This window comes from Mirounga leonina, unplaced genomic scaffold, assembly GCF_011800145.1.
Source record: "Mirounga leonina isolate KUSES-001 unplaced genomic scaffold, KU_Mleo_1.0 Mir_115, whole genome shotgun sequence".
Taxonomy (NCBI): Eukaryota; Metazoa; Chordata; class Mammalia; order Carnivora; family Phocidae; genus Mirounga; species Mirounga leonina.
In genome coordinates this window covers 88,646,179-88,664,348 of record NW_023270268.1, presented here as the reverse complement: position 1 = coordinate 88,664,348, position 18,170 = coordinate 88,646,179, and the positions used below count along the sequence as shown (strand labels likewise).

Below are 18,170 nucleotides of genomic sequence, written 5' to 3'. Positions count from 1 at the left end.
CCTTCTTGCCATGGGATTCTGGAAGTTTGGGGCTTTTCCAGCCTCTTTGAAGGCCCCTGCCTGGGAAGGAGGTGCTCCTTTTCCGCTTGGGTCCAGGGAGCTTGTGGGGTTGAGAGAAATAGACTGCCTCTGGCCAGGAGCTAGGAGACCCGAGGTCTGGTGCTAGCTCTGCCACTTACCTACTGTGTGATCTTGGTAAGTGATATAACCTCTCTGAGCCTCAATTTCCTTTTCTGTGGAATGAGGCTAGTCCCCACTTGTTGGGTTTGGTGAGGGGCAAATGGGCATGAAATCTGCAAGGAGCGTTGTACATGTGCTGTGTGGCCTCTTGGTCTGGGTTGCCATGCATATGGGTGATTATTTCAGGTTTTATATCCTGAATGTGTGTACGTGCACCCTCCTTCCTGCCTGGATGTGCTGTTTTGCCTGATTGCAGCCAGGGCCCTGGAGAGGAAGAGGTGGTGCGCATTTCACTGTTCTTGCTCTATCTGTGATTTGTCTCACTAATAGTACTAATAAAGGTAATTATGATTATCATGTACTTCTGTATGCCAAGCATTATGTTAGGTTCTCCCCCTCATTTAATCCTCAGCCAGCCTCACAAGGGAGGTATCAGTACTATCCTCCCCACTTTACAGGTGGGGAGATGCCACCCCGAGAGGGCTGCTAACATCTGAGGTCATGTTGTAAATGATGGTGCCTGGGTTTGACCCCAGGTCTGTTTGGCTCCAGAAGCAGGGCTCTTTCCTTGGTGTCTGAGGGGTGGGAATTGCTCAAAGGGGGAGGATGAGGGCGGGCTTCTAGGCTGGCCCTGATACGGACAGGGCAGGAGAGCACTCGGGGCGTCTGGAAGATGAGAGGACACATTGCTTCCAGCTGTGGTGGAGGTGGGGCAGGGGCTCCCGCGCTCGGAAGAGGGACTGGGGCGGAGGGCGGAGGCGGCTCTGATGGAGGGGCCTGGTGTTCTGAGGGGGTATGCACTGTGACGGGGTTGGGGGTGGCATTGGGGGCCTGGATTCCCTGGCAGCAGAAACAGGGGCAGCCGTCCTTCCCGGCAGTAGTCTGCCGTGCATGGGGTGTGGGGGGTGGGGGGAGCATATGGGCCTCAACCCAGCCCATGGGGCAGCTCAGACCTGATGTAAATACTGTTAAAGCTGAGGGTTGGTGAGCAGAAAGAAAGCAATCATTGGGAAAGGTCAGAAGGAGTTTGGATGGTGGACAAAGGGGATATTTTTTTTCTCTCCTCTAACACCAAAGCTAGTGACTTAGAATGTAAAGAGGCTGCCATACCCAGGGACAGTTCCATGGCTGGCTGGGAAGGTGGCTGGCTTCTCAAACGCTGCCCACTCCCCGCTGAGGGCTTGACAAAGCAGAGAGTGTGTGCATCATTAACATTTTATTCTTGTTGTTATCAGGGTTTGTGGGTTGTGACTTAGGAAGTCTGCAGGAAGGTGCTTGGCAAGGCGATCCAAGGCTCACTGGAGCTGCATCTTAAGGAAAGGAAGGAGCGTGCACACTGCAAAGGTTAAAATAGATGGACGTGGAGGAGAAGGGAGAATGTTAAGTGGCTGGAGGAGAGGCTTAGGGGAGGGGGGAAGGGGCTGTTCTTCTGGCCGCCCCGTGGTTGTGAGCTAAGGGGATAGTCCGTCTGAGGCCAGGCACCAAGGGGCCTTTCATCCTTCCCCCTCTCAGCGATGCCAAGCCTGCCATCTTAGCTCTTAGCACACCAAGCCTTCTGGTGCCCCAGGATCTGGCTGTCCCGACTGTTTTCTCTCTTGCTCCCAAATCTCCTCATCCTGCCTCTCTAGGCCAGTCCTGCTCTCCCATGCCCACACGCGTCCCTCCGCAGTGGAGCCCGCCTATCCTTCTCCTGACTGGCTGGGCCACCTCTGCTGCTGCCTGTTGTCACTCCAGCTCCCACGCTGGGTGTGCTTTCTCTGCCGGGCAGCTTGGCTTCCGGCCGCCCTCCCCCGCATGCTACTAGGGTTCGCTCATTATGTCCCTGGGGACTTCGCCATGGCCTTGCCTGCAGATCCCTCACCCACTTTTCTGTGTGTCTCCTCCCTGGTCTGTGTTGATGCAGCGCTTCCCACCTTCTCCTTCCTGACCTTCCTCCCGATCCTTCTTCCGCCCCTCAACTGAGGTGTTCCCTTGTCTTCTCCCTCTGAACGCCGACCCTGGAGCCTTCACTGGCCTCAGGGCTCACTCTCCAGCCTGGAGGATGCCTGTACTGTCCGCATGTCCACACCTGAGTATATTATCTACCACCTTCCTCAACAGAAGACCAGAGCCTTTCTGCCATTGCTGCTCAGTTCTTCCATTTTGGCTTTCGTTCCGCACACCTAGCCCAGAACCCTTGGAATCATTTTAGCCTCTTCTCTCTTCCTTCCTTGCTTACATAGGAATAATCACTGAGTTCTCTTGTTTCCTTCTGAGGCTCTTGGCTAGACCCATTTCTTTCCCCTTGGGCAGCCACCTAGCTGGTTCTTCCGCCCCCAGCCTCCCTGGTGGCTGCCCAGTCTAAGGGCATGGCCAGAGGAGGCTCTTGAGCCAGGCTTTCCAGACCCCCGGGTTGGCTCCACCCACACTCTCCCACGACACTTGAATCCAGACGATCACTGCGCTGTTGTCTGTCTGCTTTCAGTGGTCCCTCCCAGGTCTCCCAAGAGCTGCCACGGACTCACTTTATGACATGCTCCTAGTGGGTGACCTCTGTAGAGTCAGCAGTGTGGTAACCAGTGTGATACGTCATGGTTGTGATGCTGAGCAGACACTTCCTGGGGGCTTTCAAGGGGCCAGGCACTGTGCTGGGCCCTGCCCTCCAGGGCTCTTAGTCAGTCTAGGGTTGGGGTAGGGATGGGCGCAGGGGGGAAGGAGACACCTCCATAGGGAGTTGTAAACCAGGGTGGCCGCGGGCAGTGCCCAGTTGAACCCTTGCATCATACTGGGTGATAGTGTGCAAGCAGTCAGTTTGCTCAGTGCATTCCTTATTGCAAGCTTAAGTTCTCTGCTGTGTGAGGGTGAACGTTGGGCCAGAGGCTTTGGTGGCTGGCTGGAAAGTGGTTTGGTTACCGTGAGGGTGGCTGTTGGTTAGACGATCTAAGGGATTAACTGGGTTTGATGGAAAGGAAGCTGAAGATTTGATGCTTGAGGTTTCTGCTGTAGACACTTTGCTGTCAGTGGCCCAAGGGCATGCCACTGCACTGCACGGGCAGGTGGGCACTGGGCCCAGCCTCGCTCCTTTCCCCTTCCCTTCTCCCCAGTTCCAGAAGTGGAGGTGCCTGCCAGTCCCAGGAGGGCTGGTCTACAGGTCAAAGTACCGAGGCACTGGGCAAGGGCAGTTGTTTTTCCTGACTGACCATGTTATCTGAGGATTAAAACTGGAGCAACATCAGTGTGTTTTTCCAACAGATTCTTTTCTTTTTTTCCTTCAATCATGTGCATTGAGCTATGGACTTTTTAGTCTGAAGTCCATTAGCTCCCTGAGAACAGGAGAACAACATGTAATAATATAATGGAATGAACTTTTTGGTGAGCTCTCAAGGTGGGTTACGTAAGGGCAGTGGGTCCTTGGGTATTGTACCCAGCTCTGGCAGGGCAGAATGAGGGATCCTCAGCTCCTCCTCCTGGATAGTTTTACCCTGGGGAGAAGGAACATTTGCATTCCAATGGCAGATTATATTCAGAAACACTAGAATATGGCCACATTTCTATCTTGTACTCTGCGGAGATGGAACATCGTATTAAAATTTATGGTAACTGATACCGTTGGGAGTGCTTTATGATTTATAAAGAATGTTCATTAAGTTACCCCATTTCATCCTCACAGCAGTTCCACTAGGGAGGTATCATTATTTCCATGTCAGATGCAAGGCACTAAGTCGTAGAAGGTTGAGTGATGTTGGCTAGGCATCTTAGCTACTGAGTTGGTAGAGCTCAGCTGCAGCTCAAGACTTCTGGCTGCAAAGAGGCAATGGACTGAGAGGGCATCAGGTCAAATAGACTAAGGTTCAGGTTCTGGTCCTGTTACTTATTAGCTATGTTACTTTGGTCGGATTGTTTAACTGATCAGTATAATCAAGCATATCAGATCATCTACAGTTGCCTCCTTTTATTGACCACATTCATCCATAGCTCTTTGTCCTTGCTCCATTATGGACTGGTTGCTCTGTAGACTACAGGGTATATGTCGTGGACTCCTGTTCACCATCAACATGGTAATTCTCCTTGCCTCTCTTTGTGGGATCCTTTGTTTCCTAGGTTCCATGTCTTTCTGATTTTTTTACTCATTTGTTTTGCTGGAGCATGACTTCCAGTATTTTCCCTAGAAAGGGTGTATTGGTGGTAAGTTTTTCACATCTGAGCTCTTAAGCCTAAGTAAATCTATACTCACAATTGACAGATAGTTTGGCTGGATATAGAATTCCAGTTGGTGATCATGTTGCATGAGAGTCATGAAGGCAACGCTTCATTGTCCTCCGCTGTGCTGATGAGCAGTCTTAGGCCAATTTTGACACCTGATCTTTTTGTATGTGGTGGGGTTTTTTTCTTTGAAACTTTCAGAATCTCCTCTTTATCAGCAATGTTCTGAAAGTTTTAGGAGATGTACTTTGGTGAGAGTCTTTTTTTGTTCATTGTGTGGGACCTTCTCAACTGGAGACTTACATTCTTTTAGTCTGGGGTATTTTCTTGAAGTACTTTTTTTTTTTTTGAAAGTTTCTTTTCCTCTGTTTATTTCTTTTTCTGGGGTTACTTTAATTTGGCTCTTGCACTTAATGGATCCATTTTCTTATTTTTCTTACCTTTTTCTTCTATTTTTTATTTCTTGATTTTATGTTTTATTTTCTAGGAGTTTTTAAAAATTTTACATTCAACTGTATTGAAATTTTTTAGTTCTGTGAGAGTTTTACTTTCCAAGAATTTTTCCTGATCCTCTTTGACTATTCCTTTCTTGTAGCATTTTATTCTTTTTTTTAATTTAATTTTTAAAATTTATTTGACAGAGAGAGTGAGCACAAGCAAGAGCAGGGGCAGAGGGAGAGGGAGAAGCAGGCTCCCTGCTGAGCAGGGAGCCCGATGTGGGGCTCGATCCCAGGACCCTGGGATCATGACCTGAGCCAAAGGCAGATGCTTAACCGACTGAGCCACCCAGGCACCCCACATTCTATTCTTGTTTTATGGATGCAGCATTTCATTTCTCTGAGAATAATAATCATAGTTTTGCTGTTTTCCATTCCTTTTCTTCTAAATGTCATCCTTTTTTAGTTCGTTTTCATCCCTGTCTTTTGTGTTGAGGGCTTTCCTCAAATATCTGGGGAACTTGGGTTATCTGTATTGAATAGCAAGGCACTGGCACATGCATTGGAGACTGTGAGTGTGAGGAGGAGGTAGAGGGTGCTTGTTTACTGAGAGGGCCTCACAGTGGGCATTTCAGTGGGAACTCAGTTGTTTCTTTGGAGGATCTCCAAATCACCATCTTTAGGCTGTTTTTCTTGTGCTTCTCAGTTTCCACAGAGAAAAATTCTGTAATCTCCTGCCTGGGGGAATAAGACTGGCAGCATTCTGGAAAACGGAGGGGAGATGTCAGGGAAGTGGGGGTTCAGGGGGATGGGTGTCTCAAGGTTCAGTTTGTAGACTTTCCCTTAATCCCCTTGTTTTCTCTCAGGGCCATACTTCTACTGTCTGCCTGGTGTCTCCCAGCAGAGCTTTTCTTAGTCTCTCCATATAGTAGCCCTGTGTTTTCTGCCAGCTAGGCAAGGGGCTGCTGGCTAGCTATGTGGGCTGGGTGAGGGGATCTGCTGTGTGACTGTTCCTGACTCAGACTTTTAACACACCTCCTCCCCAGCCTGCTTCCAGCCCACCCCTCCTTGTGCCTGCAGAGGTGCTTGGGGCCTCCAGTATCCAAGGCTGGTCTCCGGGTTATCTGGGAAGAATTGTTCGTTTCTTGTTGGCTAGCCTCCTGAGATCATTGGCTAAGTGGGAAAAGCTGAAAACCTTCCATTCCCAACCTAAATATGAGAAGTGATCTTACTTTTCTGTGGCTTTGTGCTTCAGTGCTTCTAGGTGGGATGGAGTTTTCACATTTCCCTGGTGTATGGTATTGGGGTGCAGTGTGGGGTACAGACACTGACTTCCCAGAGGGGCCTGGATTGAGTAGGTGACTAGTGCATCCATGCAGCCTGCTTGTGTAGTATGCAGCTCATACAGCTTTGTAAAAGGGCCTGAAGAGGAGTGGCGAGTTGGAGACTGGGAATGGGCTGGGCAGTGTCCTGGGGGAGGGTTGTTGGTGATTTGGGGAGGGGATAAGGTGGAAAAGTTGGTGCAGTGTCCTGAGAAGGGTTGGTGTGCCCTTCTGCCTCTGAAGTAGAGTGTGTTCTAGGCAGTGTGTCTGCGGGCACCCATTCTTCCTTGGGCCTGGCAGGAAGCTGGGGCTCATGGTCCTTGGCCTCTCGATCCCCAGGTGGTCCTGCCGATGTGGCTGTCCTCCACAAAGGTCTCCTCACTCATCGAGAGAATTTCTGACCCCAAGGACTTGAAAAAACTTCTCAGGACCCGGAATAATGTGCTGGTGCTCTACTCCAAATCTGGTGAGTACCCAACCTGGCCTTGGGGGTTATCCATTGGGGATGGGACTGTTTGGGTTTGGGGAATAGGCGGGAGGCAGAGACCTCAGGACCACCCAGGGAGGGCCCGAGGGTCATCAGGCTTGTCAGCTTTCCCCAGAAAATGAGGTAGAGGCACCAGGGAGTGTGCGTTCAGTCTCTTTTGGGTCCCTGGGAGGCTATTTCAGTTCCTGTGATCAGTCTTTCTTAGGAAGAGCCTCTGGAGCCCTCGCTACATCAGGAGGGAGAGGGTGTATGTGAAGGGGGATGGAGGATGGTGGTCAGTGGGGATGGATGTTCTGGCTTCCTGGACAGGCACAGGCTGGCCATGATAGGGCATGCTTCGCCAGAGCTGTTGATTAACTGACGGGGCTGGCCAGTCGCCAGCTGAATTGGTCCCAAGCTTGGGAGCACGCACCCAGGCTGGCAGCCCTGGCCCATGCTGGTCCCCATCTGTCCCATTCTGGGGTCAGAACACGGGACTGAATTGGCAGTGGGCTCCAAGAGCAGGACAGAGCAGTTTCAGTGGGGGTAGGAGCCGTGGCTGGCCTCTTCTGACCTTGAGGCTGGCAAGGGCGTAGTGGATGGAGAGAGGTTTGCTTAGCTCTTGGCTGCGACTTTGAACATCTGACTGTTGATGTTGTTCCAGCAGAGTTAAGTGTTTTCACTGCTCCTAAGGATGCCAAGTTTTTTGTGCCCTGGAGAAGCAACCAGTGGCTGGGCCAGTTCCGGGCATAGTTCTCCCTGGCAGCTCATCCTCGACACTCATTGGCACTGGGGCTGATGGATGTTTTGGATGTGTGTCTCTCCTGAAGCCTACATCCTTTAAGCACCCTGGCACTTGCTACTTCTTGCCCTTTTGAGGGCTTGGCACACACTTCCTGAGGTGGTTGTTAGGAGCCCGGCATGTGTCTAGCATTCTCCGTTATCAAGAGTAGGGGGAAATTGAGGCAAGGGAGAAGCAGAGTTGCTCCTGAGGCCCGGGGTGCAGGGCCCTGAATAAGCATGGCTCACCCCCTTGGATGCTCGTGGAGCCAGGCGGTTGCCAATGCAGAAGCCCTCAATTCCTTCTCTGGGTCGGTCCCGTCATAGAAGCTCATCATCTTACACGGACTCTGCAAGGAACTCCTGGGACACACTCCTGTTTGCTCCTTGCCATGAGGGAGGCAGTGCAGGTTGTCAGAGAGCTTCCAGTTTACCCGTGGGGAAACTGAGGCAGAGGGAGACTAGCTGACTTGTCTGACGGCCACCGGCTGATAGATGATAGAGCTGGCCCTCTGTGCTGCCCCCACTTTGTTTCCTCTGCTGGAGGGTAGGAGGAAATGTGTTAATCCCACAATGACGGAAGGGCTCTGAGATCAGGAAATGATTATGGTAGTTGTGGGGCAGGACGCAGGGCCTGGACCACTCTTACTTTCTCTTCTGCCCCTCACCTGGCCGCTGGCTCACTCATTGGCAGTGGGGTTCCAGTGCTTCCTGGGGTCCTCTCTGCCTTGGACTGCTGGGCAGCAGGACCCACGTGATGGTTTTGCCTTCCTGCCCCTTTGCCTGGACCTGCTGCAGATGTGTGACCCTCAGTGGGCTGTGGAGTAGTGCAGTAAGTGGATTTTCTCCGTTCCTATCCTCCCAAGCGGGGCCTCCCTTTCCTCTGCTGAAAGGTGGGGTTCAGAAGGGAAGTGCTTCATATAGCTCAACTTCAGCTTCTGCCCCCTGCCCCAGAGAGCCCTGTCTGAGCCCCAACGCATGGTGGGGTGATGGCTTTCTCCCCCTCTGCTGCCCTCCTCCTCTAGTTGGGCTTGTGGGGGTTCCCGGGAGTGCCTCCTTCGGGTGGCTCCATGCAGCTCTCTAGAAAGATATTTTTTGTTCACTTACATGAAAGGCTCAGCATGCTTTGTATTCACAAACAGCTACCGTTATCTACGCTAGAAAAGGAGATCTGTGGAGCCAAATAATTCAGACATCATTTCTGCTCGGCTTTGGGATGTATCTTATGGTTTTTGGCGGAGGCAACAGACCTGCTCTCCTTCTCAGTGTCTGCATGGGGGGCCCTTCAAGTGAGCTCACAGGTGTGACGGGGAGAGGTGACGCATGGGCCACAGCCCCTCTGCAGCAGTGTTGGAATCCTGGCTGCAAGCCTCTGCCCCCAAGCTCCTGCCCTCCCACAGTAGTTTCCCATGCTTTGCCCACATGCCTGGACCCATGGAGAACTTCCTTTCTCATGCTCACTCCACCCTGCCCCAAGGCATAGTGCGTGTTTTTGTAGCTGACCCTCCAGGTACTGCGAGGGCTGGCTCTTCTGTCGCTGCTGGGGAAATGGGCTGTGAAATGTGACTTGGGTCCACTAGACAGTGGTCCATCTGAGTCTAGTGTCACATATAAACCTCAGTTAACCACCAGGTTGTACTGAGCCCCTGCCGAGGTGAGGATGTGATGCACAAGTAAAGGAAGGGTCTGGTCCCTGCTTTTGTCAGCTCCCAGCTTGGGCTCCAGGACAGAGGAATGTGGAATTGGCAAACTTGTTCCCTACGTTAGTTACAGAATTGTAATCATTTGATTATAGAACTTTCACAATTTGTCCCAGAAAAGTAATGAGTCAGAGATTCTACTGAGAGTTGAACATCTGGCTGAGAGATTCTTGGAAGAGCGGGGCGTGAGGTGTGGCGTAAAGGAGGGGTGAGTTGGGGGTTCTGTGTCTGTGAGGAGGGCTCCAGAGGCTGGTGGGGAACAGGGGATTCTGAGACGCGTTCTCACCGAACTGTTGAGCTCAGGGTCAGTGTTGTTACTGGTGCCCCGGACCTCCCCTCTAGGACGGGTCTCCATCCTTCCTTACCCCTGAGGGAAGATGGCAAGAGGTGGTCCTGGGGTGCTCGTGCACATATGTTTAATGTTTTATTTTTTTTACAGAGGCTGCAGCTGAAAGTCATCTCAGGTTATTATCCACTGTGGCCCAGGCCGTGAAAGGACAAGGCACCATCTGCTGGGTAGACTGTGGGTATGTCCTGGGGACATGGGGCATGGTGGCTGGAGGGCAGGGCCTCCTTCGGGGATTTGGAGGGTGGGGTAGGGAATCGTCCCTGAAGAATGCTCTGGGAGAGAGGGTGTGCTGGAGAGATGGCGGTAGGAGAGCCTCTCTCACCTTACCGTAGGGTCACCTGTGGCCTGGAGAAGGGGCAGTTCGGGCTTCCCACCTCTTCTTTCCAGCCCCACCACTCTTCTTCCCTTTTTCCGTAGTGCTTTTACTTTTTACTCTGTTGTCATGTGTCACGTGATTTTTTCTTCCCAGTGGGTGGGAGAGGGGGCCTTGATGCTCAGAGGCAAGGTTATTTTCAGGGTCACCTGGTGGGCTTGCTTGGGGGAGGGGTCTGCAGCAAGAACCATGGGCTTTACCCCCAGCCCAGGTCATTGATAGAGCTCTCCACCGCCCACAGCGCGAAGGTGGTGGAACCAGCTAGTCCGAGGGCCTGCTGCCTTGCCTTCTGAGGTGGCTCCATTAGATCAGGCCTGGACAGGTGGCTTTGTCCTTCCAAAGCTCTCTTCTGACCCGTGTCTCCCTGCCCGCCCCTGCCTGTCCCGGTGCCAGGGCTGCCCGTTCCTCCTCCTCCTCCTTCTCCTCCTTCCCGACCTCCCTCCGCCCGGAGACGTCCTTGTCAGTGTTAAGGTGACAGGACCAAACACCAGCCCACAGGCAGGTGTCTGCAGGAAGGGGGGCTACTTCTTAGGGTAGGGAAGCAGTTTCTTGATGGAATTCTCAGATTCTTCTAAGTGTGGGAGTTTGAATCCAGGGTGTGCTCAGCTTCCCTTTCCTTTCAGTCATTAGGAATAATTTGCCCATCTGTCTGTGCATTGTGTGTGTGCATGCACATAGGCACACCCCTTCGTTACATAATTAGCTCTCAGTTTGGTGTAGATTGGCCTAAGTACAGAAAAGGCACAGAGAGAGTGAAGGAACATAGGAAAAAAGGTAACTAAGAACAGGTTTGTCCTTTGTATGTTTGAGCACCTACTGTATGCAGGGCTCTATGTTGCACTTGGCGGATATCAGCATTTACATCTGCTTCCGACTGAGGACAGGAAGTGTTTCCAGAGTCACTGTGTCCAGCCACTTCTCACCTGGACTTTGGGTCTCTCAGGGGTAGGGGCTTGGGAAGAGGAGGGGAAAGGAGAATATTGCATCGCTGTTAGTACGGGGAAGAGGTGGGGCTCTGCTGGGAAAAGAGGCAGTTCTTTTCCTGGACAGCCTACAGAGGGCTTCGTAACCTTTCCTGTAGCTGTTCTTGCCCGAGCCACAGCCTGGCTGCTAGCCTGTGGGTTAGCTGAGCTTCTCGGGCTCAGCTCCAGTGCAGTCTTCTTCCCTTTCAGTCGGAATTCTAGACAGCCGTTTTGTGAATGAACTTCTGGGACACACTGATTTATAAGTTTACGGCCTCAAGTTTGTCCTGCCCATGATTGGAGAGAAGTGACGGGAGACTTATATTTTGACAAAGCCCTGGATGAGATGACAGAAGTCGTAGCTGAGTGGTGTTTGCTGCGCATGCATGCTCCTGTCTCTGGCCTCACATCTCCTGATTTATTCAAATACCAATTTAATGGAAGAGACTGCTCACCAGACATATGGTGAGATCTTGGCCACCGGTTAATCCTAGTTCATAGTTGGTCCAAAAGTGTTGTCTCCTAGGTGTGTCTCAGTCTCCCGCGTTTTCCCAGGAGTGCACCGTGTGACTAGCAAAGCGACAGAACCTCTTCGAGGGGACAGGGCACTTTGGAATCTCCATATCTGGAGATGACACTGGCCTGCCAAGCCGGTAGAACCTATCACAGGGAGTTCTCAGGCTTGCAGGTGGCAGAAATGGGAAGGAGAGCTTTGATGTAGTTGCTGCCTTCTCCTGCAACATTCCTAAGCACCTACCGTATGCCTTGAGGTACACAGATGGAGAATAGCATCCTCAGGAGCTCAGCGTGCAAGGCGGAAGCAGACACTGAACCCGGTGATTACAGTCCATGTGAGAAATGCAATCAATGGAGGCTGTGGGTGTGAGGGGTACCCCTTTAATCTGCCTGGAAAGGTTGAGAAAAGCTTCACAGTGAAAGTTGAGTTACCATTTGGGGTAAAGACCTTTGAGTACCAGGTCTTTAAAGTGCCCTGGCTTTCCCTGCAGGCAGCTGCCTGTGGTGTGGGCCCCGAGTACTGCCTGGGGTCCTCTGCTGCTGCGTGTGGAGCCAGCAGTCCTGCTCTGCTCCCTGCAGGGGCAGGACTAAAAGGGGGGAGGCCAGGGTTAGAACATTAGAATCCAGGGCTTTTTCGGAGACATGACGTCTGGAGTCAATAAAAGTGCCAATGGGAGAAATAATCCTGCGACTTTTGATGTGCTGTGATGAAAATCTAGGGGGGCATCTTAGAGCTTAAAGAGGTAACCTTAAGACAAAAGGACAGACAGTTCCACATAGTTGCCACTCAGTTCATCCCTCTAAGAGGAAGTATAAACTGAAATGTTACATGGCTTTTAAAATAGTTTAGATAAGTAGATGGATTATGGAGCTCTAACGAGTTGTGTTGGAAGCAGGAGTATCTGGGTCCAAGTTTGAAGTCAGAGGCAGGGTGCAAGGAGATCTTCCCAGCGCAGCCCAAGGGACAGAACTTGGGGCTCTAGTCCACGCAGGCCACTGGGGGTGGCAGTTCTCATGGATAAGCATTACACAGGGAACTCCCCAAGGGCGTGAGCTGGTTCTGCCCTGCTGGTCCTAGACTTCTGAAAGTGCCCTGTAAACCATTAGGGGAACCCACCACGTTAACCCTAGGGCCCGGTATGACAGCTCTCATTGTGTCCTAAATATGTTCAGTCTGTGTTTATGAATCTGAATGAGATGCTTCCAGGGATGGGCAGAAGTGCTCTCGGGAACACTTTCTCTTGCTGTCTGCAGTGGAGTGAGCAGGTGGAACGGAGCCAACGTCTGCTCACTTTTTATCCTCGCAGCTATTAAATAGCAGGTAGTCAGCCAGAGTGTGCCTCCCTTCGCACAGGCCCTCCTGAGGTTCCCCATCTCTCATCCTTTCCAGCTGTGCTTCCTGCCTTGCCAGCAGAGGGTTGGAGGCTAGAATGAGGATGCCAGTGCTTGGGAGGGGGGCGACAACGGGAAGGCCTTGAGTGAAGAGCCCACGCTGCTTTTCTCCCTTGAAGGGCAGGTGAAGGGAACAGGGGGCATTCTAGGGCAAAAGAAGACAGTGCTGTGGTGTGAAGTGTCTTTGAAGGTATGCGGGATAAAGGCAGAGGCCTGGGTTGAAGGGTCAGCTCTGCTACTTAGGAGCCCTGTGACCTTGGACAGGTCTGTTTCCTCATCTGTAAATGGGACAATAGTACATATTCTGCTGCCTTTCCAGGTCTGTGGTGAGGAGCCAGCAAATGGAAGTTCTTTCTAGAATATAATTTAAATGTGAGATCCCATTTTTACTGTTACTTTTCATCTGGGCAGGATTGTTCAGGGCATTGCCAGAAGAAGCCGAGGGGGAGAAATGGTGCATGCATTCTTCAACGGTCCTTTCTTGGGGGTGGGTGTTGAGAGGATGCCCCTAAGGAAGTTCTGAGCATGAGAGTCAGCCCCAGTGCACAGGCTGTTTTGCTCTGACCCTTAAGAAGTTTGGGGATACAGTGGGACTTGTAGGACTATAGGTCATGCATGGGGCCAGGCTTTGAGTCTAGACGGACAGCTAATAGCTGCAGGACCTTTGGCAAGTCGCTGCCCCTCTCTGGGCTTCAGCGTAATCTTGTGTGAACCATGGAGTTCAATCTTCCAGTCTGTTCTCATCACTGAATAGCCTGGTTCAGAAAATCCTGGAAGCTGCCAGGTTTGGTGTGTGTGTATGCATGTGAGTATGTGGCAGTCTTTTTTTTGGGGGGAGGGGGTCTTTCTCTGTGTCTCCCCCGTTCTGGGTGTCTGCTCCTTATGTCTCTCCTGTCCTTCCCTCAGAGCTGCTGGCCTCTCTCCTGCTTTATTCCGTCCTCCTTACTAGTTTCTGTCACCTCTCCCCCATCTCTGGGTCCCTGCCTCCCCTAGTTTTTTGGTCTTTCTCCTCTTCTCTTTCTGAGTGTTTCTTTTCCCCCTTTTTCTCGATTTTCTGGCTCTTCCGTCCCTACCCTTGCACGTGTGGCTGCAGGCACACGCACCCCTCTGTGTTGGTTTTCTCCCAGGTCCCAGGCCCTGTAGCTCATAGCTGTGAGCTGTTTGTAGGGTGTCTGGCGTCTGTCCAGGGATTTGTCAGCTCTCCCTTTCCCCTCACTCCACCTCCTGGCTCAAACCTCAGCAGCCACGCTCGGGTTGGCTGGTGGTGGTTGTCCGGCTGTGAAGGGGGTTGTGTGTGAGGCAGTTGGTATGCCCCTCGTGCCCCCCAGCCTGGCATCGGGCTCAGCCCTGGCGCGGAGTGCTGCTGTCGGGGCAGCTGAGCTGGAGCCAGCATGCGGGAGCCGTGCCTGGCATGCTAATTCCTGAGGCTGATTCTCACTGGGCCGACACTGCATATCGGGAGCTCACGGCTTGCTTTTCCTGAGGGTGTAGGTCATTACCTAGCCGCAGTTTCCTTCTTCCCTGCTCTCTTTCTCCCATTTGCTTTGCTTCCCCCAGAGCAGTGCTGCCTTCCCCGATCCCAGACGTGGGGCCTTCCAGGGCAGGCATCACGTATTTTGAAGTCTTATGTTTTCTTCTAAAAATTCTTTAAGTTTAGCATTTGCTTCTTCATATGTAAGCATGTTTAACATTACTTACCAGGGGATAAAGCAGACTCCCAGGAGAAGGGCCGTGTTTATGTTGAGGCTTCAGATGCCTCCCGGCACATTGCTCCATGCTCGTGGTAGGGGCCATGACCCTGCTGGGGAGCACAGCCTAAGAATCTCCAGGCTGGGGGTGGGCAGGAGGGGGAGGAGAGGGCACGCCTCCTCTCTTATTCCCATCCCTCTTATTAACTATGCTGTGTACGTCTTCCTTCATCCTGTGCCTTCTGGAGGTAGGTACCATAAAGAACAGCCGAACCCGGGAGGATCCCTGTTGTCCCAAGTCCCTCATTAGAGGGTGCTACTTGACCCACCAATGCTGGTCCAGGTTTAAGACCCCGCTGTTCCAGGCTGTTCTCTGTCTCCCGCCTCATGCCCTCCCCCTGTTCTTTCAGGTTGTTTTGGGTACGTGGCACCTAGCAGTCACTCTGACAGCTTTTCTTGCTCACTCGCTCCTAGTCCTCTCCCATTTTCTTCATGTCTCAGGAGTGAGGCCCTTCCTACATTTCCTGACTTGCCCACCTCAGGGGCCACAGGTCCATCTGCTCAGAACCCCACCATGTTGGACCCGGCAGATGGGAGAAAGAGATTTATTGCTGCTTTAATGGGGCAACAGAACCTGGAAAGTCCAGGTTACCCAGGGGCACGCCGTGGCCAGGACAGTATGCTCCGCGTCCCGCCTGGCTGCAGGAAGCTGCCCCCAGCTTATGTGGCTCTAAGGATGCCGACCTGCTGAGCGAGGACCCAGTTGGTGGGCTGGAGGGAGATGCCTGAGGTTCCGCTCTCTCTGTGTCTCCATCTTCTTTCCTGGGGTCTGGCTCCTGATTCACCGGTCAGGATATAGGCAGCCCGCTTTATGTTTTAGTAGTACCGGGCCCTGTAGAGGAATTGAAAGCCCCATTCACCTCTTGTGGACAGCTCCTACATTTTGCAGCTCGGGAAACCACGGCCCCCACCAGAGGTCACAGGCTGGCTGATGGCAGAGCCGGATCTAGAAGCCGTCAGTCCCTCCAGCTGGCAGCTGGACCTTTCTCCAGGGAGGGTGTGGTTCCATAGGCTGTGATTTGAGAAAGGCACGGCTCCCCTCCCTGAGCCTCCAGCACCTTGGTTCTTCTCTTCCTTCTTGCTCTTGCCCCCCACCTTTCATCCCTGGGCCTGATTCCCTGGGGTGGGGGTGGCCAGCCTCTTGGATGACCGTGACCGCACATGAAGATCTGGTAAACACAGCGGCACGCACGGTAGCGGCCACCATGCTGCTTGTCGGCCAGCCCACAACACTTAGAAATACACGTGTGTGTGTCTTCGTCTCTCTGGCCTGGGGGTGGCGAGGGGTGTGTGTACAGGCCTCTGGAATCTTTCCCCCACATTCTCGGTAGAAGAGGGCTAAGGGGGGGTGGGGCGGGACAGGATGTAGCAGGTCTGGGTGAGTCAATAGCCGAGGGAGGCAGGGCTCCAGCCTCCCGAGCACACAGACTGGCTGGACAGTCCGCTCTTGCAGGACAGTCAGGGAAGTGGCAGGTGAGGGCCTTTGCACAGCAGTCCCCTCTCTGATCCATGCTGGTTTTCTCCCTCCCTCTGCATCCCAACAAAGCCTCTCATTTCCCTGATTGCTGCCTTTGTCTTCCTGCCTTTTTCCGCCAGAGCCTCACTCACTGGCTGGGGAAGGGAGGCAGAGAGGAAGGTAGCCAGTAAATCAATTAATTGTGCTTAATCTGTCAACCCAGATCCTTTTAAGGTCCCGAGCTTGGGTAATTTCTCTTCCCTTCTTGAACTCTTTAAGACTTTTATTGTCTGTACTGAATGATTAGCACGTGCCTGTGCATGCACACACACACACATACACACACGCGTACTCTGACAAATGGGAGGAAGGGGAGCCAGTCAGAGAAAGTACTATTAGGAATTGTCACCTGGCAGGACTCCTGGCGCTCAGGAGACAGAGCCCAGAGAGCCGAAAGTGTAGAGCCTTACCCCAGGAGCAACAAGACACCATCATTCACTCCCTCACTCGCTCAGGCTACGTAGAGTACCTGCTACGTGCCAGTTGCAGAGTCAGCTGTGAGCCAAACAAAGGCCTTCCCGGAGCAGACGTTTCCGATGGGGGTGATAGTGGACACGGTCGGATGTGGAGCCGCACCGCCATGGACAGAAAGACCGTGGGGAACGGCGTGCAGGACTGCGGAAGGTGCGTGGCTGAGGCTCTGGGGTCTGGGCCAGAGGTGCTCAGATAGGCCGGGATGCTGCCTCCCCACAGACCCCTCTGAGCATACATTCATTGGCATTCGTGCCCAGCTGTGTGTGAGTGTGGGGAGCAGGGGCGAGGCGGCAATCCTTGCAGAGTGTCGGAACCCAAGGAGGGAAGCGGGTTGCACCGAGTCTGCAACAAGGAATCCTGTGGCAGAGACAGCTGTGACTGGCTTAACTGGAGCGGGGGCCGCAGGCTGGGCCAGACCTGCAGCCCGGGGTCCATGCTGAGGAGTAGGCAGGGGCAACCTCTGTGCCCTCCGGGCTCCACTCAGCCCAGTCAGCTGCGTTGGAGCGTTAGCCCCTATGCCTGTCCTGAGCTCACCAGGGACCTACGGCTGCAGCAGCAAGACTTTTCCTTGGAGCAGGTTCTGCCAGATCAAGGCAGGGACTGGGATTGGAGTGATTCTGAGCCCTGTCCCACCTCTCTCTGCTTTGTGGAAGTCACAGGAAGCAGCTGCCAGCTGCCAGGCTCGATGGAAGAGAGCCAGCATGGGGTGGCGCTTCTCCCCTCCGTTGACTGCCTGGTGAAGTCTGAGCGGCCCCCTCAGGTGTGGCAGTGGAAGCAGGCTGGTTGGGTGCCCCTGCTGGGTGTGGGATGGGGCTGAGGGAGGCCTGAGCTGCTCAAGATCGCTTCCTGCCCCGGCCGCTGTTTCTTGTTGCAGTTGGGTGAACATCAGGTGGTCACCCAGGAACAGTTGAGCCCGGCAGAACAAAGCTGGACAGGGCAAGTGCCAAGTGAACGCTTGTAAACACCCCGAGTGGAGTCCTCTCTCTTGGGGGATGAGCTCAGGTAGGGAAAGGGCACTTTAGATGCAGTCGTTTGCAAACAAACCTACCACCCGTAGGCCTGGCTTCACCACGGAGCCCCTGCGGGAAGGGCAGGCCCAGGCTGCTAAAGCTCTTGTCAGTGGAGGTGTGTATGGCATCCCCACAGGGCTTTAGGGGACCCATTTCCAACTCCCGGATTCCGTGGGCGGCCCTTCCCGGGGCTTTCTGCTGTATCCTCTCCGTCCTTCTGCATCTCCTCCCAGCCCCTGCTGATCCCTTCTCTCTGGATTCCCTGTCTCTAAGTGTCCTTGCCACATTGCCATGTGATTAGCCTTTCCTTTTGGAATTCATCATGCATTTCGTTTGAGTCCCTGCTGTTTGCCAGGCCCGGGGCTGGAAGCTGCGGTGGCTGCCCCAGGTAGGACTAGATAGGGTTGGGGTGGGGGCAGGAGGGCGGCCCCCTCTCTGACCCACACACATCTCTCCAGTCAGACAGGCTTCTTGAATTGCAAAGTGCGTAGTCACACTTGAAATGAGGTGCCACAGTGTTGCTTGTCCAGTGATGAGTGTTGCTTTTAGAATGGAGCTGACTGGTTTGATTTGTACTGGGGGTGGTGCACAGCTGTGTGAAGCCGATGGCTGTAGAAGGTGGTGAGGTGTGTGCACAGGTGGAGGATGAAGGGGCTTCCCTCAAGTGGCTGTCATTCCTGGCCGAACAGAGTTTCTCATGCAGTGTAGTCAGAGGGGACCGGTGGGGACCGGTGGCTGACGTAACCTCACTGAGCCCAGGCAG

General features: G+C 53.1%; 1 protein-coding gene across 2 annotated transcripts in view; it reads left to right on the top strand.

The window, feature by feature from the left end:
* PDIA5 (protein disulfide isomerase family A member 5) overlaps window positions 1-18,170 on the top strand; it is an 89,524-nt gene that overhangs the window by 14,038 nt on the left and 57,316 nt on the right. Inside the window, exons 2-3 of one of the 2 annotated variants that reach the window (XM_035000014.1) lie at window positions 6,461-6,587; window positions 9,507-9,594. In XM_035000014.1, the coding sequence (XP_034855905.1) occupies window positions 6,461-6,587; window positions 9,507-9,594 (215 nt within the window). Of the gene's footprint in view, window positions 1-6,460; window positions 6,588-9,506; window positions 9,595-14,538; window positions 16,548-18,170 lie in introns of those variants that run through there. The other variant, XM_035000015.1, reaches the window with a different exon arrangement.